A 17218-nucleotide genomic window follows, 5' to 3' on the forward strand; every position below is an offset into this window, starting at 1 on the left:
TGAAGTAACTGAACCCAGGAAGGCAAACTCCACATGATCTTACTTACATGTAGACTTGATGACAAGTGAATTCATAAGAAGTTGGGGTTACAGCAGTGCTTACTAAATGCTAGTGGGGTTAGTATAGTAGGCATGGAGAGATTATCATTAAAGCCTCAGCTTCCTGAGATTTAAGGCACCGTGGAAGTTAGTAATTGAGGACTGTATATTTTGATATCATCAACAGAATACATTTCAAACTCTCTCAGCTCCCAAACTGCTAAATATTAAGGTAAGGGATATGCTAATTAGCTTGAGTCATTCCATATTGAGTTAAAAAATTAGAGCACAGCTTTACATATATTGTATTATATATAAATATATATTATATATATTTTACTTTTCAGTGTGTAATCATGAATACAAGACTGAACTGCAATCACGAGTGCAAACAGTGCTGGGCACGGGCAGACAGAACACTTGAGAAGCTGGGGTTGCGCAGGGGAGGTGACAGAAAGACAGGGACAGGCAGGAGAGGGGATACATTTTAGAGATATTTTGAAAGTAGCATTGACCGCACGCATTAATAGACAGATATAAATCTACTTATGTGCAATAAAGAGCTCACCAACCTCTGCTTCCCACTTTCCCTGTCACTGAGAAATGAAACAGAGGAGCAATAACTGCCGTGACTGGCCAGGCCACCCAGCTGGTGAGACAAAATCACCTCTCGTGCTGTCCTGTGTGGATTTCAGGCCCAACACGACTTTCTACATTCTCTCCCATCACTCCTTGATTTACTTATTTATTATGCTCTGTGTTTATTTCTATTAGTAAATCAATCAGTTACCTAATTAACCAACAAATTAAAGTTCATGGACATTCATTTGTTCCCCCCAGCTTTGTGGAAAAGAAGTGGTTATGTTGAAGAGCTACTGTTGGTTATCTGGTTTCCACACTTTATCTCATTTAATTCGTGTAATAATGTAGAAGGACTATATTACCATCACCTCCATTTTTAAGGACAGGAAGAGGAGACTCAGTAAAGATAAACCATTATCAAGCTGAGTGTGGTGGCACATGCCTTTAATCCCAACACTCAGGAGGCAGAGGCAGAAGGATCACCATGAGTTTGAGGCCACCTTGAGACTACATAGTTAATTCCAGGTCAGCCTGGACCCTACCTCAGAAAAACAAACAAACAAACGAAAAAAGATAAACCATTGTCAAAGCAGTACAGTAGACAATGCAGCCCATAGTTTGATTCAAGTCATCTTAGGAAATGTGATTCCTGTGTCAAAAGACCTTATGAATGACATTAATTTTCTTGACAAGAAATGGTCAGTGAACATAGCACAGGCATGTGAACAAAATGACCCCACTTTATTGAGTTCTAGAAATTGGAAAAGGGCAAGATTGGTGTAGAATGACAACTTTGTTTTGAAATGCGGGCAGTGTTTAGGTGAAATGCAATGAAAGGGGAAGGATTCTAAGTGACAAAGGGGGTGGATGCTGTCTCATAGGAGGTGTGCAGGGTGGCATGGGTACTGGTGTGATGGGCCAGGGAGAAACTATCCTGGCTGCACTGAAGGCTTCCTGGGGACTTCACTGGAAAAACCTCCCATTCCTGGCTCATCAGACAGTGAAACAAAGTCCCGTGGGAGAATGCTTCTCTCTGCTATTGAGATTGAGGCCCACTGAAAGGCTTTATTGGCCCTGGACATTCTTGCTATTAGGGTGTCCACACATCACCACAGTAAAAATATTTAAATGGGGGCTACAGAGATTGCTTAGTGGTTAAGGCATTTGCCAGCAAAGCCTAAGGACCCAGGTTCAATTCTCCAAGTCCCAAGTTAGCTTGATACACAAGGTGGCACTTGCGTCTGAAGTTACTTTGCAGTGGCTGGAGGTCCTGGCATGCCCATCCTCTCTCTTTCTTTCCCCCTTCCTCTGTGTCAAATAAATAAATAAATAAAAATAATACATAAAATATTTAATTGGACATCATACATTAAATGTGATCTTTATATAATCACATGCTGCAAGATTTTACAATATACTAATTCAATCTCAGGTTTGTTGAGGTCTTTGATGAATGGATGCTGTGTTCTCAAGTGAGGCATGAACTGACTATGCAAAACTAAAGAAGGTTTGAGATGACTTATATTAAAATGTTTTTATTTGTTTGTGTGAGAGAGACACTGTTAATGTAGGCATGCCAAAACCTCTTGCAGCTGCTAACCAACTCCAGACATATCCACCACTTTGTACATTTGGCTTTTTGTGGGTACTGGGGAATCAAACCTACATGGCAGGTTTTGCAAAAATACGAGTCCTCTCTTGTACTTTGATTCTTAAACCTTTTATTCTTATTAGGGATTAAAAAGAAGTTGGACATTAACAGGGGATTTTTAGTGATACTGCTTGGCGAGTGTCCACTTGTGTGCTTAAAGGAGAATATGAGGTTGTCCCTTCCATACAAAATCTAATGGAGGGGCTTTTAGAAGATAGGTTAGTGAGTTTCTCCTGCAGTGCAATGGGATTTTACTTACAGTCCAGAAATCTAGAGCTAGGGAGTGTGTGGCCAGGGCTCAGAGCTGCTTGGAGAGGAGACACAGGTGCTTTCTGTGGAGGAGAGCTGAGTCACTTCCTGGGCAGAGCTGCCTGCTTCTGTCTTAGATCCTGTCTGAGAAGGGCTCATTTAAGGGGTAACATAGATCGCCAAACTTTTAGGAAAAGCAGGAGGAATCATTCTTAGCAAGAGATCTCAGGGACTGGTGGAATAATGACTAAAGATTTACATGAGCTCCTGAAAGAAAAGGCCAGATTTTCAGCCCCTCTCTGGCGTCATTTTTGTAATGACATGGGACTAACCACCTCTTTTTGTTCCTTCCTTCTTTGCCTTTCAACCATGGTTATCCAGATGGGAAAGTCAACTGTGAAAAATGAGAAAAGAAAGAACTATGTGACCTTCCCCTGCCCTCAGAGTAAAGGGAGCCAAAATAGATCTGTCTAATGAATACATCTCAGAAGTTGTGCTTTTTCCACCAAATGCTATGCATGTGAGTTTCATTAACTTACAATGATGTTATTGATATTTACCTAATTACTTATTAATTTTGATTTTGTAGAATTTTTAATAATTTGGAACAAATATCTTTCTCACTTCTTTCTCTCTCTCTCCTTCGTTCCTTCCTCCCTCCTTACCTTCTTTCCTCCCTTTGTTTTTTACTTATTTATTTGACAAAGAGAAAGAGGGGTGGGAGAGAATGGATATGGTAATCCTACCTCAGCCTTCCCAGTCTGGGACTGAAGGTCTACCCAGCTCCAAGACATTATTTAACCCTGTATCTGAGACATTTAAAATAAGGACTTGTGGTTTGAGTGTAATGTTTCCCATAGGTTCATGTGTTGGAACACTTGGCGCTATTTTGGAACCGTCAGGAAATGAGCATTGCTGGAGGAAGTGGGTCACTCTGGGTGTGCCTTCCGGTTTTATATCTTGGCCCCACTTCCTGCTCATCCTCTGCTTCCTGAGCTCCTGCTGCCTTCCCTGCAGCAACCAAATGTACCTTCTAGACCAGGAAGCTGAATTATACCATTTCTTAAGCTGTTTCTTGCCATGTGTTTGGTCCCAGCAAGATTACAATAACTAATACAGGAATCCCCCGAAAAGCTGTGTATCTCTAGTAACTTGTGGGAAAAATGACTCGTGGCCATCATAAACAGAAAGATCTCTGGGACTGAATCTTGAAGACACAAGTTGAAGTCTTAATTCTCATACTAACAACCTTGACCCTGAGCATATAAGTTTGCAGTCTGGACCTCCATTTTTAAACTTGGAAATAAATAGGCTGGGCCAGCTGATTTTTCATGTTCTGGTTCGTTCTAAGCGGAACAAATTTGGGATTTTATTGGTAGCTCTTGGACTCAGTATAGGCTAATGTTTGTTTATGTAATGACTACAGCAGCAGTGATGGGGGTGGCTCATTTTCAACCCTCCTGGCTATGCCTGTGTCTCTTGGGGGTAGCAGCGCATGGTATCATGTCTGGGCTCTCTCCTGAGAGGTAAGAAAGCATGCCCAGCCCTACCTTGTTGAGGGTGTTGAGGGCATCCTGCGCTGCTGTGAGGGCTGGCTCTGCCTTAGCCAGGTCCTCCTCACAGTCCTTCTGCTTGTGCTGCACCTCCAGCATGATGAGGGCCACCTTCTGCTCTTCCTCGTCTGCGATGGCCTTCTCTCTGCTCACCTTGGCGGTCTCCACACCCACCACCTCAATCAGTTTGTCTGCATCTTCATTCTTCTGCTTCAACTCCACTTCCTGGGCAGCCAGCTTGGCTTTCAGGTCATCCACCTGCATCAGAAGAGCACGGGGCTCATCAAGAGCAGTGACTGGAGTGACAGAAGGAGGAACCAAGTCTATGGAACGGATCCTAGGATACATTCCTGATAGGAAGTAGAGAAGCTACACTCTCACTTGGAACCAAGCTCCTGGTCCTAGGAAAGAAAGGGGAAGGAACCTATTGAGTCAGAAACATGGAGGTGAGATGTGACAGTCTGTGTTGATTCTGATGCCAGCCTAGGTTTGGGACTCACTGGTCCAGTGTAATGGCCTTTTCAGGTACAAAGGGAAGACACAGACCCATTAGTTTCTGGAAATTCAAAAACCATTTGTATTTGCAGAATGACCCATGAACCTTATATTTCAGGATGACCTCTCAGCTTTCTTTCTCCTGTAGGTTATTGCATACAACAACCAGAGATTACTTCACAGCTCCCGGACCTGTCAAGTGATTCAAGGGCTTTATGATGCAAAATGCATAAGGAGAAAATAAAACTGAGGCTTAGACACTGCTGATAATTCCCTTTTTATAGCTGGTCAAAAGAAAAAAAAAAAAAAGGAAAGGGGAAAAAAAGAATGCTCTTTAATTTTGTGTATTCATGGAAGCCAGCGACTGTGTTAACCTCAGATGGAGGCTGCTCCCTGGAAGTTGTCTTATATTTACATGTTGGAAGGTTAATCTGTTTCCATGTTTCCATCTCCCGTTGTTCAGCTGCAGAGAGATATTTCTACAAGGACAAAGATGCAATTGTAAATCAAAATGATTGAGTTGCATAATCATTCCAGTCAGCAAACACACCAGTAACTTTTTGTTCCTTTTTAAATCTTGGGAGATTTGAGAAAATTGAAGGGTTTTTTCTTTTCTTTCTTTCTTTTTTGGTTGTTCTTTGGTTTGGCTGATTGTAGATATGGCTGTGACCTCAGGCCCAAGGTAAATAATCCCCTGCATTGTGAATAGGAGCTTAATAGCTAGCTCTTAAACTGTGACATGGAGTGACAGGAGGGTGCGGCCAGTCAGAATTAGGCCACTCCCCATCCAACTACAGATTCATTTTATGATTCTTCTGTAATAGAACAGGAAATTGGAGCAGGTTTGCTTCAACCTTTCCTTTTCTCCTTTTAAAACCTCCAAGGCACACTTTGCATCCTTTCTTATTTAATGCCACCGACACTGTTGGAGAATTTGCTTTTCTTTTTCAGATGGAAACAGGTCGTGAGGGGAGAATCAGCCCATCACACCTCAACAGAGCCCTAGCTGAAACCAAGAGTAACTGGGGAAATGAGCAAGAGTGCTGCTTTCTTGGTGAACCTGGTACCAGCACAAGGATGAAGGAGATAGACACAGAGAATACTCAACTCCTACCAAACCAGATATCCAGATACACAGAGGCTCCCAAGACCTCATCACTGAAGTAGTCCTAAAATGAACCCAACATGGCTCAGGGAAATTTGCAGAAGAGGGGGCCGAAAGATTGTTAGAGCTACATGTTGGGCCATTATGCACAGAGACATTGCCTCTTAGCCATAACTAATGGCTAACCCCACAATGCACAACCCACAATCCCCAACAGAGATGGTCCCTGAGGAGGGGGGAGAACAGGGAGAAAGCTAAGAATGGTACCAACGTAGTTTTATACATACTGTGTACATAACTAATAAAAAATGCAGCTGAAAAAAAAAGACAAAAAGGAAAAAAATACCACCAAAATGAGAACATGGGAAAGACCCATTTTTACAGTCCTGTTGCCTCCATGAATCATGCATGTGACACTGTGTGGTAACTGAGAAAATGCCCATTGAAAGGCAGACAGCATGGTAGCTGTGGGTGGCCCTGCTATCTCTAAGACCTCGCACACAGTGCCAATGAGAGAGGCTGGGCTCCCATGGCCTCCTCCCCAGAGCTCCAGACCCCTGGGGAAGGATTCTGAGAAGCAATCAGAGGAAGCCAAGAAGGAGTATATTTCCAAGACAAGAGTGTTCAAGTCTTCTCAGAGTTACCCTTTACTCAAATAACTCAGTAACTGGGGAAATGAGCAAAACCTCCTGTTTCAGGCCCCTTTAGATGCATGGAGAGGGGTGTGATCCAATTACAAGCTGCCTGAGCAGGGGAGGAAATCCAAAGTAACCAGCAGCTGTCAACACATTTTCCTGCCTGGTCTGGCAGCACAGTCAGATGACACTTCCTGATGTGACGTTGGACATCACAGAAGCTTTCTACCCAGGTACTGATGCTTCCCTCCGGTTACATTTCTGCTGAAAACTTTTTCTTCCTATCCATGTAGTACAGTTTCATGTTTCCTTTGGATAATGCTCTCTTCAAATCCCCTTTGATGGCTCTGCTCCAGTTGCCACCTGATCCTGGCGTGGCCAATGAGTATCTAGGGTGCAGAGAAGTTTAGCTATGGGCAGGTCCCAAAGAAGACAATCAGAGCCCATGGCTATTCACCTTGAAACATGACTGACAATCTGGGGTAAAAGATGCTGCAGTTGGTGGTAACACAGCATACATGCCTGAGGGCTTCGTTGGCTATGGGGTTACCTTCCTAACCATGAGTCCTGTGGAGAAGAGCATGCACCAAGGATTGGAGGAAGTCAAGACATAGGGGCATCATGTGAGAGCTAGCTCCAGCCCTGTCTAAATTAAGCTCTGCTGTAACTTTTCAGCTGTATGAACCAAATTCACTGTTTTAAAATCTTATTTTTGGGACAGTATCAGTAGGGATTTGGGAGCTGATCTCACTCCAAAGTCCTGAGCAGTGAGTAGGTTACCTGTCCACCCCAATTGTAGAAGAATTAATATCATCCTATGCAAATGGCCAACCTATGCAAAGCAATCTACAGAAGTGGGTTACCCTCCATGGAGAGCTGTTTGTCAGGGAAGCCACTGAGCTTCCCAAAGCAATGCAAGCCATTGCCAAAACACTTTTCTACCCACCAGAGCTAAATTGTAAGGCTCTGTTTCTGAAGACAGCCAGGCTCCTGCAACAGGACATCAAGAGATCACACTGGAACTAAGAATGAAGCCAGCTCCCTGATGGCTAGCCTTCATTGTGCTGCACAATGCTAAGTGAGCTGCTGGGGGATAATTAGCAACAACAGCATGAACAGCTACCCCCAGGCCAGGTTGAGGACCATGACCACACCAACAGCAAGAACACCATTTGCACCAACTGTGGAGACATCCAAGGATAAAACTGAAAACAGAAGACGACGATTCCACCTAAAGACCTCAGGAGAAGCAGTTTCTCTTCATCAGAGCCAAGTAGAACTGGAAGACCGTAGCATGATGGTGATCAGCTGCTTTATGAAACCCATCAGAGTGGAGGAGAACAAGCTCCCGCAGAGGAAACCATCCTTGAGGTGAAGTGTGAACTCTGAACTGACTTGGGCTTACTGCCTTCCAAAGACTCAGTTTTTTTTTTAAACCTGTTCTATTGCTATAAAAATGCTTAAAGATGGGCAACTTGCAAAGTAATCAAGTTTTTTGCTTGGCTCATGAGTCTCATGGCTGGAGGGTCAAAATGGAGACACCAGTTTCCTGGTGAGGGTCCCATGGCTACATCACAATATGGCAGAAGTGGAGAGGAAAATGGCAGTATATAGAAGAGGATGAATACATGCAGAGGCCTTGTTCTATAATAGCACAATCTTTATCAGTTAAGGTGACTCCATGCCAGTTAAGCCCAGCACTTGAGAGGCTGAGGCAGGGGGATGGGCATAAGTTCAAGGACAGCCTGGATTACATAGTAAGTTTTAGACTGGTCTGGGCTAAATAATGAGAACCAATCTCAAAAATCAGAACCAAAATAAAAAAAGCAAAACAAAACTAAGCCAGGCAACTCTTTCAAGAACTAAATTTCTGGTCAAGACAATGAATCCGTTTAAAGCGGTGTCCCATGACATAATTGCCTTGTTTGAGGCTTCACCTCTTAAATGTTCATTAACACCACCACAGTGAAGACCAAGCTTCCAGCATCTGAACTCCTGGAGGTACCCCAGGCATGCACATACCACAGCAATAAAAGTGACTAAATCATGCTCAAATGCAAGATCAAGAGAACATCCTCTAAAATGACCAAAATGGACACAGAAACAACTTGAATATAAACAAGTTGAATTCAGTCTGTGCCACGCTACCTTGATCTCAGAAGCTAAGCAGGGTTGGGCCTGGCTAGCTCTCACTTGGGAAAAATGAGTTGAATCCAGCACATAAACATAAACTTATATTTCTGACTGGTTCTAAGTGCAAAACAATAAGTCTAAGGTTGATAAATTTTGGAGTAGAGCCATACAATGAACTGTTAATTTTGTCCTTATTACCACAATACAATTAATTTTAATAAATTTTTATTTTAGGGGCTGGGGAGGTGGGTCAGTGGTTAAAGCCACTTGCTTACAAAGCATGCTAACCCGAATTTGATACTCCAGTACTCATGGAAAGCCAGATGCACAAGTGCATGCATCTGGAATTCATTTGCAGCAATGAGTGGCCATTGTGTTCCCCCTCTTGTATTTTTTAAAAAAAATCTGTATTCTATCTAAGACAGAACCTTAAGATTCACTTAGCTTATGCATGCTAGATTAGGATCACTGGGAGATGTCATACTTAGGTAGTAGGATTCTGATAACAACACAATTATAATGCTATAATTTAGTATTTTTCTACCAAAAAACAATGGCAGATAAACAGTTTACACTGGAGTTAAGAACTGAAAAATCACTTGTTTTACTAGAAGAATCCTCAGAGCAGCTCTTACTAAGTATTTATGGGATATATGCCATATATACTGCATGGCCCCAAACCAGCCTGTTCTGTGAGTTTTGATATGATTTAGGAATTGTTCACTGACTAATTTGTCTATCCATCCATCCATCATCACCCACCCATTTATTTAATCATATATTCATGGGGTATCTATTATCCTGGATTGAGATAAAAGATAAATAAATCTTTCTCTTTTCCATCAAAGGACTGATAGGAGGAGAAGTGTAGTCCAAGGAAGGAGCCATAGAGGAAGAGTTGGGAGGAGTCACAAAATCTGGCCGCACTGCATTCTGGAATTGTACTGTATACTGTTTTCTGCCAATTCAGAGATCAAAGAAACAGAAGGGGCATGATAAAGGATGTTAGCTCTGTGTAGCAATGATGCACAATCAATCAGGTAACTTGATAAAAAGGCAATATCTTTCTGCAGCAATGATGCATAACCAGGTAAACTGATAGTGCCTTATCTGGATCTCTGTCTTGGTTTCCCTGAAGTAGTGCTCTGAGACTGTTTTGTTCATCATATAAACATTGAGTTTTAACTTTTACCACTGGACTGAAAGTAAACTAAGAAAAATGAATGAGCAAATAAATAATGTGCATAATGTAGAAGAAGCAAAAGACGTCTAGAATAGGAAGGATGACAGGAGGAAAGAGATGGCATTAGAACAGGAAGAATGGCAGGGGAAGGAAAGAGAAGGCATCAGAACAGGGAGAATGAGCTTGGAACACCACCCACTCCCGGGCAAACATGGCAGTGCTGTTTGGCATCTCTGCAGAGTAGAATCTGTGAAACAGTTCTACACAGAAACAGATGGAAATAAAGAAAGCAGCAGGATGTGTCGAAGAGGGAAAAGGATGAAATGAGAAGGGCCATTGGGACACTATAATGCAATGGCATAACTAAAATTTGCATTGCCAGCATATGAAGCTGAAACAGTATTACAATTCCATCAAGCTGGCACTGTGGAGGAGAGACTTGAAAAGCTCCCCAAGAATGGAGGGAAAGTGACCAAAGGGATAGAAAGGAGCAGTGAGGACACAGAATAGATTCAACCACAGGCAACCAATGCAGCTACCTTTGCTCCTAGAGTAGAGGCTGGACCAGACCGACAAGACCATAGTGTAGAGGAGGCATTTCTGAGAAGGAAACCCCATGTGTAATATACCATATTTCCAGCCAAGAAACTAAAGTTCAGGACAAGAGACAAGTTGAGAAAGAAAAGATCAAGAGAGCCATCCCAAGGGCAAATTTCTGAGAGAAGAAAAGCTTCAGATATCTGCAGACACAGGTGACATCTCAAGAGTGAGAATATGCAGAATGGCAGTATAATTGTACAAGTTCATGAAATACCACCGCTTCAGTGAGGGGCAGGTTCTGTTGCTAATAGACAGAGGACAGAATGGGACCCTGAGCAAGCAGCAGCCCTGGTGAGCCGAACAGAGGACTGACAAAGGCAAACTGCCCTGTTGGAAGAGTGAATACAAAACCCAGCAAGGGCAGGAGGAAAGAAAGCACAATGGCCACCCTCTCAGACATAGCATAGAGACACATGAAATGAGACATGATTTCACTAAGAAATGAGATTATAATAAAGTAAGACTAAAGAAACAAAAGAAAATCTTGAAAATCCCCAAACCATTCCTATCATTCATTTGCTCTGGTTATGAGGATGGCAGGTGCTGTGGGTTGGATGTGGTTTGCTCCCAAGGGAGTCATGTGGTAGAATTGTGGTCCCCAGTATGACGGAAACTTTTCCATATGGAACCTAGTAAAAATATAATCAAGCCTTCATAAATGGATTAAGGTTGTTTCTCAGGATCGGTCTTAGCTCATGGGGCTTGATTAGTTCCAGAGAGAGTAAGTTGTTATAAAAGTGAGACTCACATCTCCCAGTTCTCTCTTCTGTATGGCCTGTGCACTTCTGCTGCTTATGTTCCCAGTATCCACCACAAGACCCACGCCAGCAGTCAGATGTAGGCACCAGGCCTTGAGCTTTGAGAATGATTTGTGAACTCTCTCTTCTTTGCAAAACACCCCACCTTAGGTATTTTGTTATAGCAACCCAAGGCAGACAGAAGGGAAGTGAACTGGAGAGGAAAGAAAAATAGAGGAGGAGAAGATGGTAAAGAAGAAGAGAGAAGAGGTGTCTCAGAGGATTCCAGCCTCACTGAGCAGGAGCAGACAGGACCTGTAGCTGAGGGTGTACGTCTCCTCACCCTGAGGCTCCTCAGCCTTAGCTTTGGCACCTGTTTCTGATGTGACGGTGTTACCTCTAGGGGCTGCCTCCCACCCTGCAATGGAACATTCTCAGAACTAGAATATCTAGTATTTTTCTCGTTAAACTAAAACTGCCTACTCTGACTTTCTTTCTCCTGGTGGGATCAGTAATAGCCACTCCCATTTCCTCCTCAGTGAGATTCTTGTTGCAAAACTTTCCAGCCCCATCACCCCAGCTGCTCCTAAGGGTCCTGTTAAATACTCCAGTCTGTGAGCTGAACGTGGGCTTTGGATCCTCTGCCTTTCAGGCGTTTACCCTGAATAATGTCTGCGCTGTTGTTGACCCACCACTCTCCCTTACTTCTTTTCTTTTGTGCCTGACAGTGGTCAACTGCTTTGGGGATGCTTCTCCTGCAGGGAGGAGAGAGGCACACTGCTCACCTGGGCTGCCGTGCTATGAAGCTTCAGGAGCCCGTTCTCAAGCCGCTGCATTTTGGACTTGAGCTCTCTCCCATTGTGCTGCAGGAGGCTCTGGTAGAGTCTGATGAACTCCAGAAAGGACTTGGGAGTTGTGTAGTTGTGGCGCTGATCATTGCTCAGGTAGGTCTGCGATGCTTGATTGACACTTTTGTGGACAAAGGCCATGAACTTGCTAATTGACTGCTTTACTGTAGGCTAAAACCAAAGAGCAGGAAATGATGAGCTCCGAGGTGACTGTCCAGCCCTGCATCCCTTCACCACATGGAAAGTAATGCTCCTACAGCTCTGTCCAGATCCGAACTTTCTCCTTGACCTCCAGATGACTGAGGTGAGAAGGACCCTGAGGAATCGCCTCTCCCCTCTCACCTCAATATTCTCTGTGTTCTCCAAGGAGCGGAGGCTCACGGACTCTAGTGCCTGCTGAGGCCACTCGTGGAACCAGTTGATGGCCGTACAGTTCACGATGGCCGGGAACTTCCTGCTGCGGACCCTCAGCTTGTTGCCCACTGGGGAGAAACTAAGAGTCACCTGAGAAGTCAGAAGGATGGGGAAAACCAAGCAGGTTTCAGAGAAATGTTCACAGTGAAGCAGACGTAGATGGGGGTTACTCATCTCCCTGAAAGCATAGAGGCAGACCCGACAGAGACAGTCTATAAATGCTAGTCCACTTGTCTAGCCGAGAGATCAATCAAACCAAGGCACATCTTGTAGCAGGGGGCTTTGGTCATAGAGCAGAAGGTAAAAGGGACATCCTTGCAATGGTGCTCCACTCAAGAAGGGTGCTGCACCCTTACCACCTAACTCCCAAGATGGTCCAGAAAGACAGCAGTGCCCAGTATGCCAGCAGAAGCTCCTATCATCATCTCTGGTCCCCATCAAGCCAGTCACTAAACCTTTCTTTACCTTCAGTTGTCGTCGGACCCGATCTATAAAGAACTTCCAGCAGCTCTCTCTGTTGTCCACCAGACCCTGGCTCTTGACTTCATTCCTCACATTGTTTATGATGTTCTCAACTTCATCATCGGAGTAGAGATCTGGAATCTCTCCTGGAGACAAATGGGGCAAAGATGAGCAGCTTTGGTATATTGCTGAATCATGCTGTCAGACAGGGGAAGTTATTTGGCCTTAGGGCATGAGTCTCTTGATTTTTATACCATATTCAACCTATTGTTAGTGTAATTGGATAGACACCATTAGTAGCCCATACTCAGGAGATGAGTACATTAATGAGTGGAAGGGGTGCGGAGCACCATCTTGTAGGCAGGGGTAGGCAGTTGGTGTCATTTTTGCTATTTAAACATTTGTTAACTCACTTCTGTATTGTAGATTTCTTATGGAAATTGTACGCTTAGATAGCATACTATTTTAGTAGGAGATACAAAACATATTTATACTGAAGCCTGTTGGTAAAAAGGCATAAACTAAACATACAGATTGGTGGATGGGGTTAAGATGTGAGAATAATCATTTTCTACAGGAGGAGAAAGAAGAAGACAGATTTGTGGAACTTAATGTATGGCCTCCTGACCCAATAGGGAAAAGATAAATTATCCTATGATTCAACAAATGGAGTACTTGCAAAACAGATCTTAAAAAATTCTCGTTGGATTCTTATCTCACACTCTATACAAGAGTGAATTTTAAATAGATCAGGGATTTAACTATTAAAAGGCCATACCAATACAAGGAAAAAAAAAGGCGAGGAAAATATTCTTATGACTTCTAAGTAGTGAATAGCTTTTAAACTATGACTCAAGTCTACTTTATAATAAAGGTAAGTTTAGGGCACAAAAAATGAATACATTTTGGCAATACAGAAAAATGTCTGTGGTGTTGGAGTGATGCTCAGTGGTTAAAAGCAATTACTTGCAAAGCCTACTGGGCTGGGTTTGATTCCCGAGCACCTACATAACTCCAGATGTGTAAAGTGACACATGCATCTAGAGTTTGTTTGCTATGGCAAGAGGCCCTGATGTGCCCATACTCTCTCTAGTAAATAAATAAATACATATTTTTAAATGTCAGAGTAAAACAACCACATGCAAAGTATAAAAAGAATAAGAAAATCTGAGGAAAAATGAGAGGAAATATTCTAATTCAATAGATAAATGGCGATTCTCTTTACTATAAAGAAATTCTCTACAAATAACATTTAATAAATCAGTAAAAAGATGTATGAAGGAAATAAAAGCTAGTTCACACTAACAGAAATGAAAATGTTTTTTTGGACATATTAGTAGCTACCTTTACTTATAATGTCAGAAAAGTTTATCAAAACAGGTTAATTATTGTTTATACAATCAGTTTGACAAACAAGAAAAGACAATCAATCTTACTCATAATGGCAGAAATATACAAGTGCCTAATTGTTTTACAGTATTTGGCAAGAACTTAGAGTGAGATAAACACTGTTTTCATGAGGCAGTGTATGTGAGTAACAGTTCTATCCTCAATTCTACAAATAATAAAAATTTGAAACCTAGCTAACTATGTAAAAATTGATAAAGGTTAACTAAATAGAGCTTTTCCTGGAAATGCAAAGGCAGTAATATGTTAGAAGAATCTAAGGAAATAATTTACCACATAAATAGGTTAAATAAGTAAAGTAAGTTCTGGGAAGCTGGTTCACCAGATAAAGGGCTTGCCATGCAAGCATGAGTAACTGAGTTCTGTTCCTCAGGTAACATGAAAATCTGGACACTATAGGGCTCGCTCCTACAATCCCAGTTCACCTAGTGCAAGAAAGAAAGCAGAGACAAGAGAACCCTGAAACTTTATGGGTCAGCTAGCTTGGAAAATGTGCTGTGGTGAGACTGGGAAACCCTGCCTCAAACAAGGTGGAAGGCTAGGCCCAAAACCTGAAGTCATCCTCTGACCTTCACACACATGCGGTGGCATGAGTATGTGTGCATATGCATATGCAATGGCCTATGTATACAAACACAGACAGACACACATATCATGCATGCAGACATATATCACAAAGAAGTAAACTGATAAAACCATTGAAATAAATACATAGAGCTTTTAAAATACTGTTAAAAACTAGGAATAAGGAAGCTTTCTCTCAGTCTGCTAACAGACATCAACATTGAACCCAAAGCAAACATTCCATCTAATAACAAAATACCAGGGCTGGAGAGATGGCTTAGTGGTTAAGACGTTTTACTGCAAAGCCAAAGGACCCAGATTTGCTTCTCCAGGACCCATGTAAGCCAGATACAAAAGGTGAAGCATGTGTCTGGAGTTCACTTATAGTGGCTGGAGGCCCTAGTGTGCCCATTCTCTCTCTCTCTTTCTTTCTCTGCATCTTTCTCTCTCTCTCCCCCCTCAAATAAATAAAAGATTAAAAAATAACAAGATAATAAATGTTTCCTTTTAAATCAGAGCAAGACAAACCATGTTTCCTATGCACATCATGCAGGATGTCTTAGAATGTGCACAAAGTTAGGAAGAAGAAAAAAATGTACAAGGATAGTTAAGAAAGCAATAAAAATATTATCACTTGAAATCTAATTTTATACATAGAAGACTTAAGAAAATATTCACACAAATAATCAAAACTCATAAGGGTGTTCAATGTCAAGCTTACTGGCTACAAAATCAATATTGTAAATTAAATTGCATTTCTATTCTCCAGCACAAGAAAAAGTTAATTTAAAAGCTACTGTTTAGAATACAAAACTGAAAAAAAAACTTCAGGCAGTTAAGTAATAAATACATAAAAGATGTGCAAGGTCTTGATTCCGAAATAGCATTATTGGAGGGACTAAATGAAATCCTTAGCACAGGAGTGAAATATGTACCCATGGGGACAAGACACAACTATCACAAAGATGTAATTTTAAATACAAAGTTAAGTAGGGTTATTTATGAACCTTTCAAATATATTCTAAAATGTGTATGGAAGAGAAAAGGGTAAAGAATGAATGATGTTAGGATAATTCAAAATTAATATTAGAATACAAGTAAAGCATTACATGAAGGTTAATTTAGGTGGGTTAAAATCATAAGTATGATAAGATGCTGACAATATGAAAATTAAAATATAGGCAATTAATTTTTAAATTATTGGAATAAAACAGAATTTCTAAAACAAAGCATGAAAAATACAAAGCATTAAAAAATACAATTAACTTTTATAACACTAAATCCAAAGTTTTGGGCTGGGGAGATGACTCAGCTGTTAAAGGCACTTGCCTGTAAAGCCCGTCAGTCCAGCCTTAATTACCCAGTACCTAGGTAAAGCTAGGTGCACTAAGTGGCACATGTGTCTGGAGTTTGCAGTGGCAAGAGGCTCTGTACCAATTAGTCTTAATCATTTAAAAGTCAAAATAAAAAAGTGAGTTATCATGAAAGTGATCATTGACTTTCTTCCCTTAATTGGACAAGTCCTTTTTAATTTCCATTTCTTTAGATATTGAAATAGCATGCCTGTAAAATACCTTCTGCTATTACCTGTCAAAATCAAGGGCTTACTAATGGAGTAACTTATTTCAGTTTTGTTTGATAAAACCAAGGATGAGAGAAAACTTCTGGGAAAAATGACATAATATTTAGCATGTGTTAGGTGCTTAGGGGTTCAGGGAAGTTTTTTGTTTTCAAGAAGTATTCAAGCGAAATTGGCTTGAGCCATACTCATGGTCCCTATGTCTCCTTGGCCTATTTATCTGCATTTGCTTATCTGCTAATGTTAGAGCTCTTCAGTGGGAACTTGGCTTTAGAATATTTGCAATTGTGTGGTCCATATCCTTTAACCTTTCTTTCATTTGAAAAATGCAGATTCTATGTTCTGTTGATATTTATCTGTAACATGACATATATTGAGAAAGAAAACTTTGGCCTGCAGGGTAATTATTGCTAACTGTTTCATTTACATGTGGTATATATGCTAAGAATTGGACAGTTTTTGAGAACTTTAAATGACTGAAACAAAATCAAATATTAATGTTTAGTGGAATATGAAAATTATGTAAAGTTCAAGTTTTATTATCTATAAACCATTTAATTAGGCACAGCCATGCTATTTCACTTAGATATTGTATGTATCTATTTCTGCCTTTTAATGATGGAAATGTATAGATGTTAACAAAGACTGCATTTACTATTTACTTTCTGATGCATTATAGAAAAACTTTGCTCATCTGAGTTTATGGGGAATGATTAATCGCAAGATTCTAAGTGCACCTGGGACATTTACAGACTCAATCCAGGTTCAGCAGCAGCAGTGTTGGCTCAATATCCCAACAACCTATAAGAAGATCAAAGGATTGAATGTCTGGGCATGCTCTACTCTTAATTTTGAACATAGTTTGTAATTTTCAGAAATGGTTCTTTCAATTTATCCTGACAATATTCCTGTTGCTTACACTGTGAAATGCTAATTCTGTATCACAAGGAAAACTGTAGTCTAAGGTCTCTGAGTGCTTACA

The 17218-nt window shown here is 41.3% G+C and overlaps 1 protein-coding gene across 1 annotated transcript in view; it reads right to left on the minus strand.

The window, feature by feature from the left end:
• Dnah9 (dynein axonemal heavy chain 9) overlaps positions 1 to 17218 on the minus strand; it is a 369830-nt gene that overhangs the window by 133748 nt on the left and 218864 nt on the right. Inside the window, exons 46-49 of the mRNA XM_045131009.1 lie at positions 12690 to 12832; positions 12153 to 12314; positions 11748 to 11981; positions 4072 to 4332 (exon numbers count right to left, since the gene is read on the minus strand). Of these exons, the coding sequence (XP_044986944.1) occupies positions 4072 to 4332; positions 11748 to 11981; positions 12153 to 12314; positions 12690 to 12832 (800 nt within the window). The remainder of the gene's footprint in view (positions 1 to 4071; positions 4333 to 11747; positions 11982 to 12152; positions 12315 to 12689; positions 12833 to 17218) is intronic.

Source organism: Jaculus jaculus, chromosome 12 (assembly GCF_020740685.1).
Source record: "Jaculus jaculus isolate mJacJac1 chromosome 12, mJacJac1.mat.Y.cur, whole genome shotgun sequence".
Lineage (NCBI taxonomy): Eukaryota > Metazoa > Chordata > Mammalia > Rodentia > Dipodidae > Jaculus > Jaculus jaculus.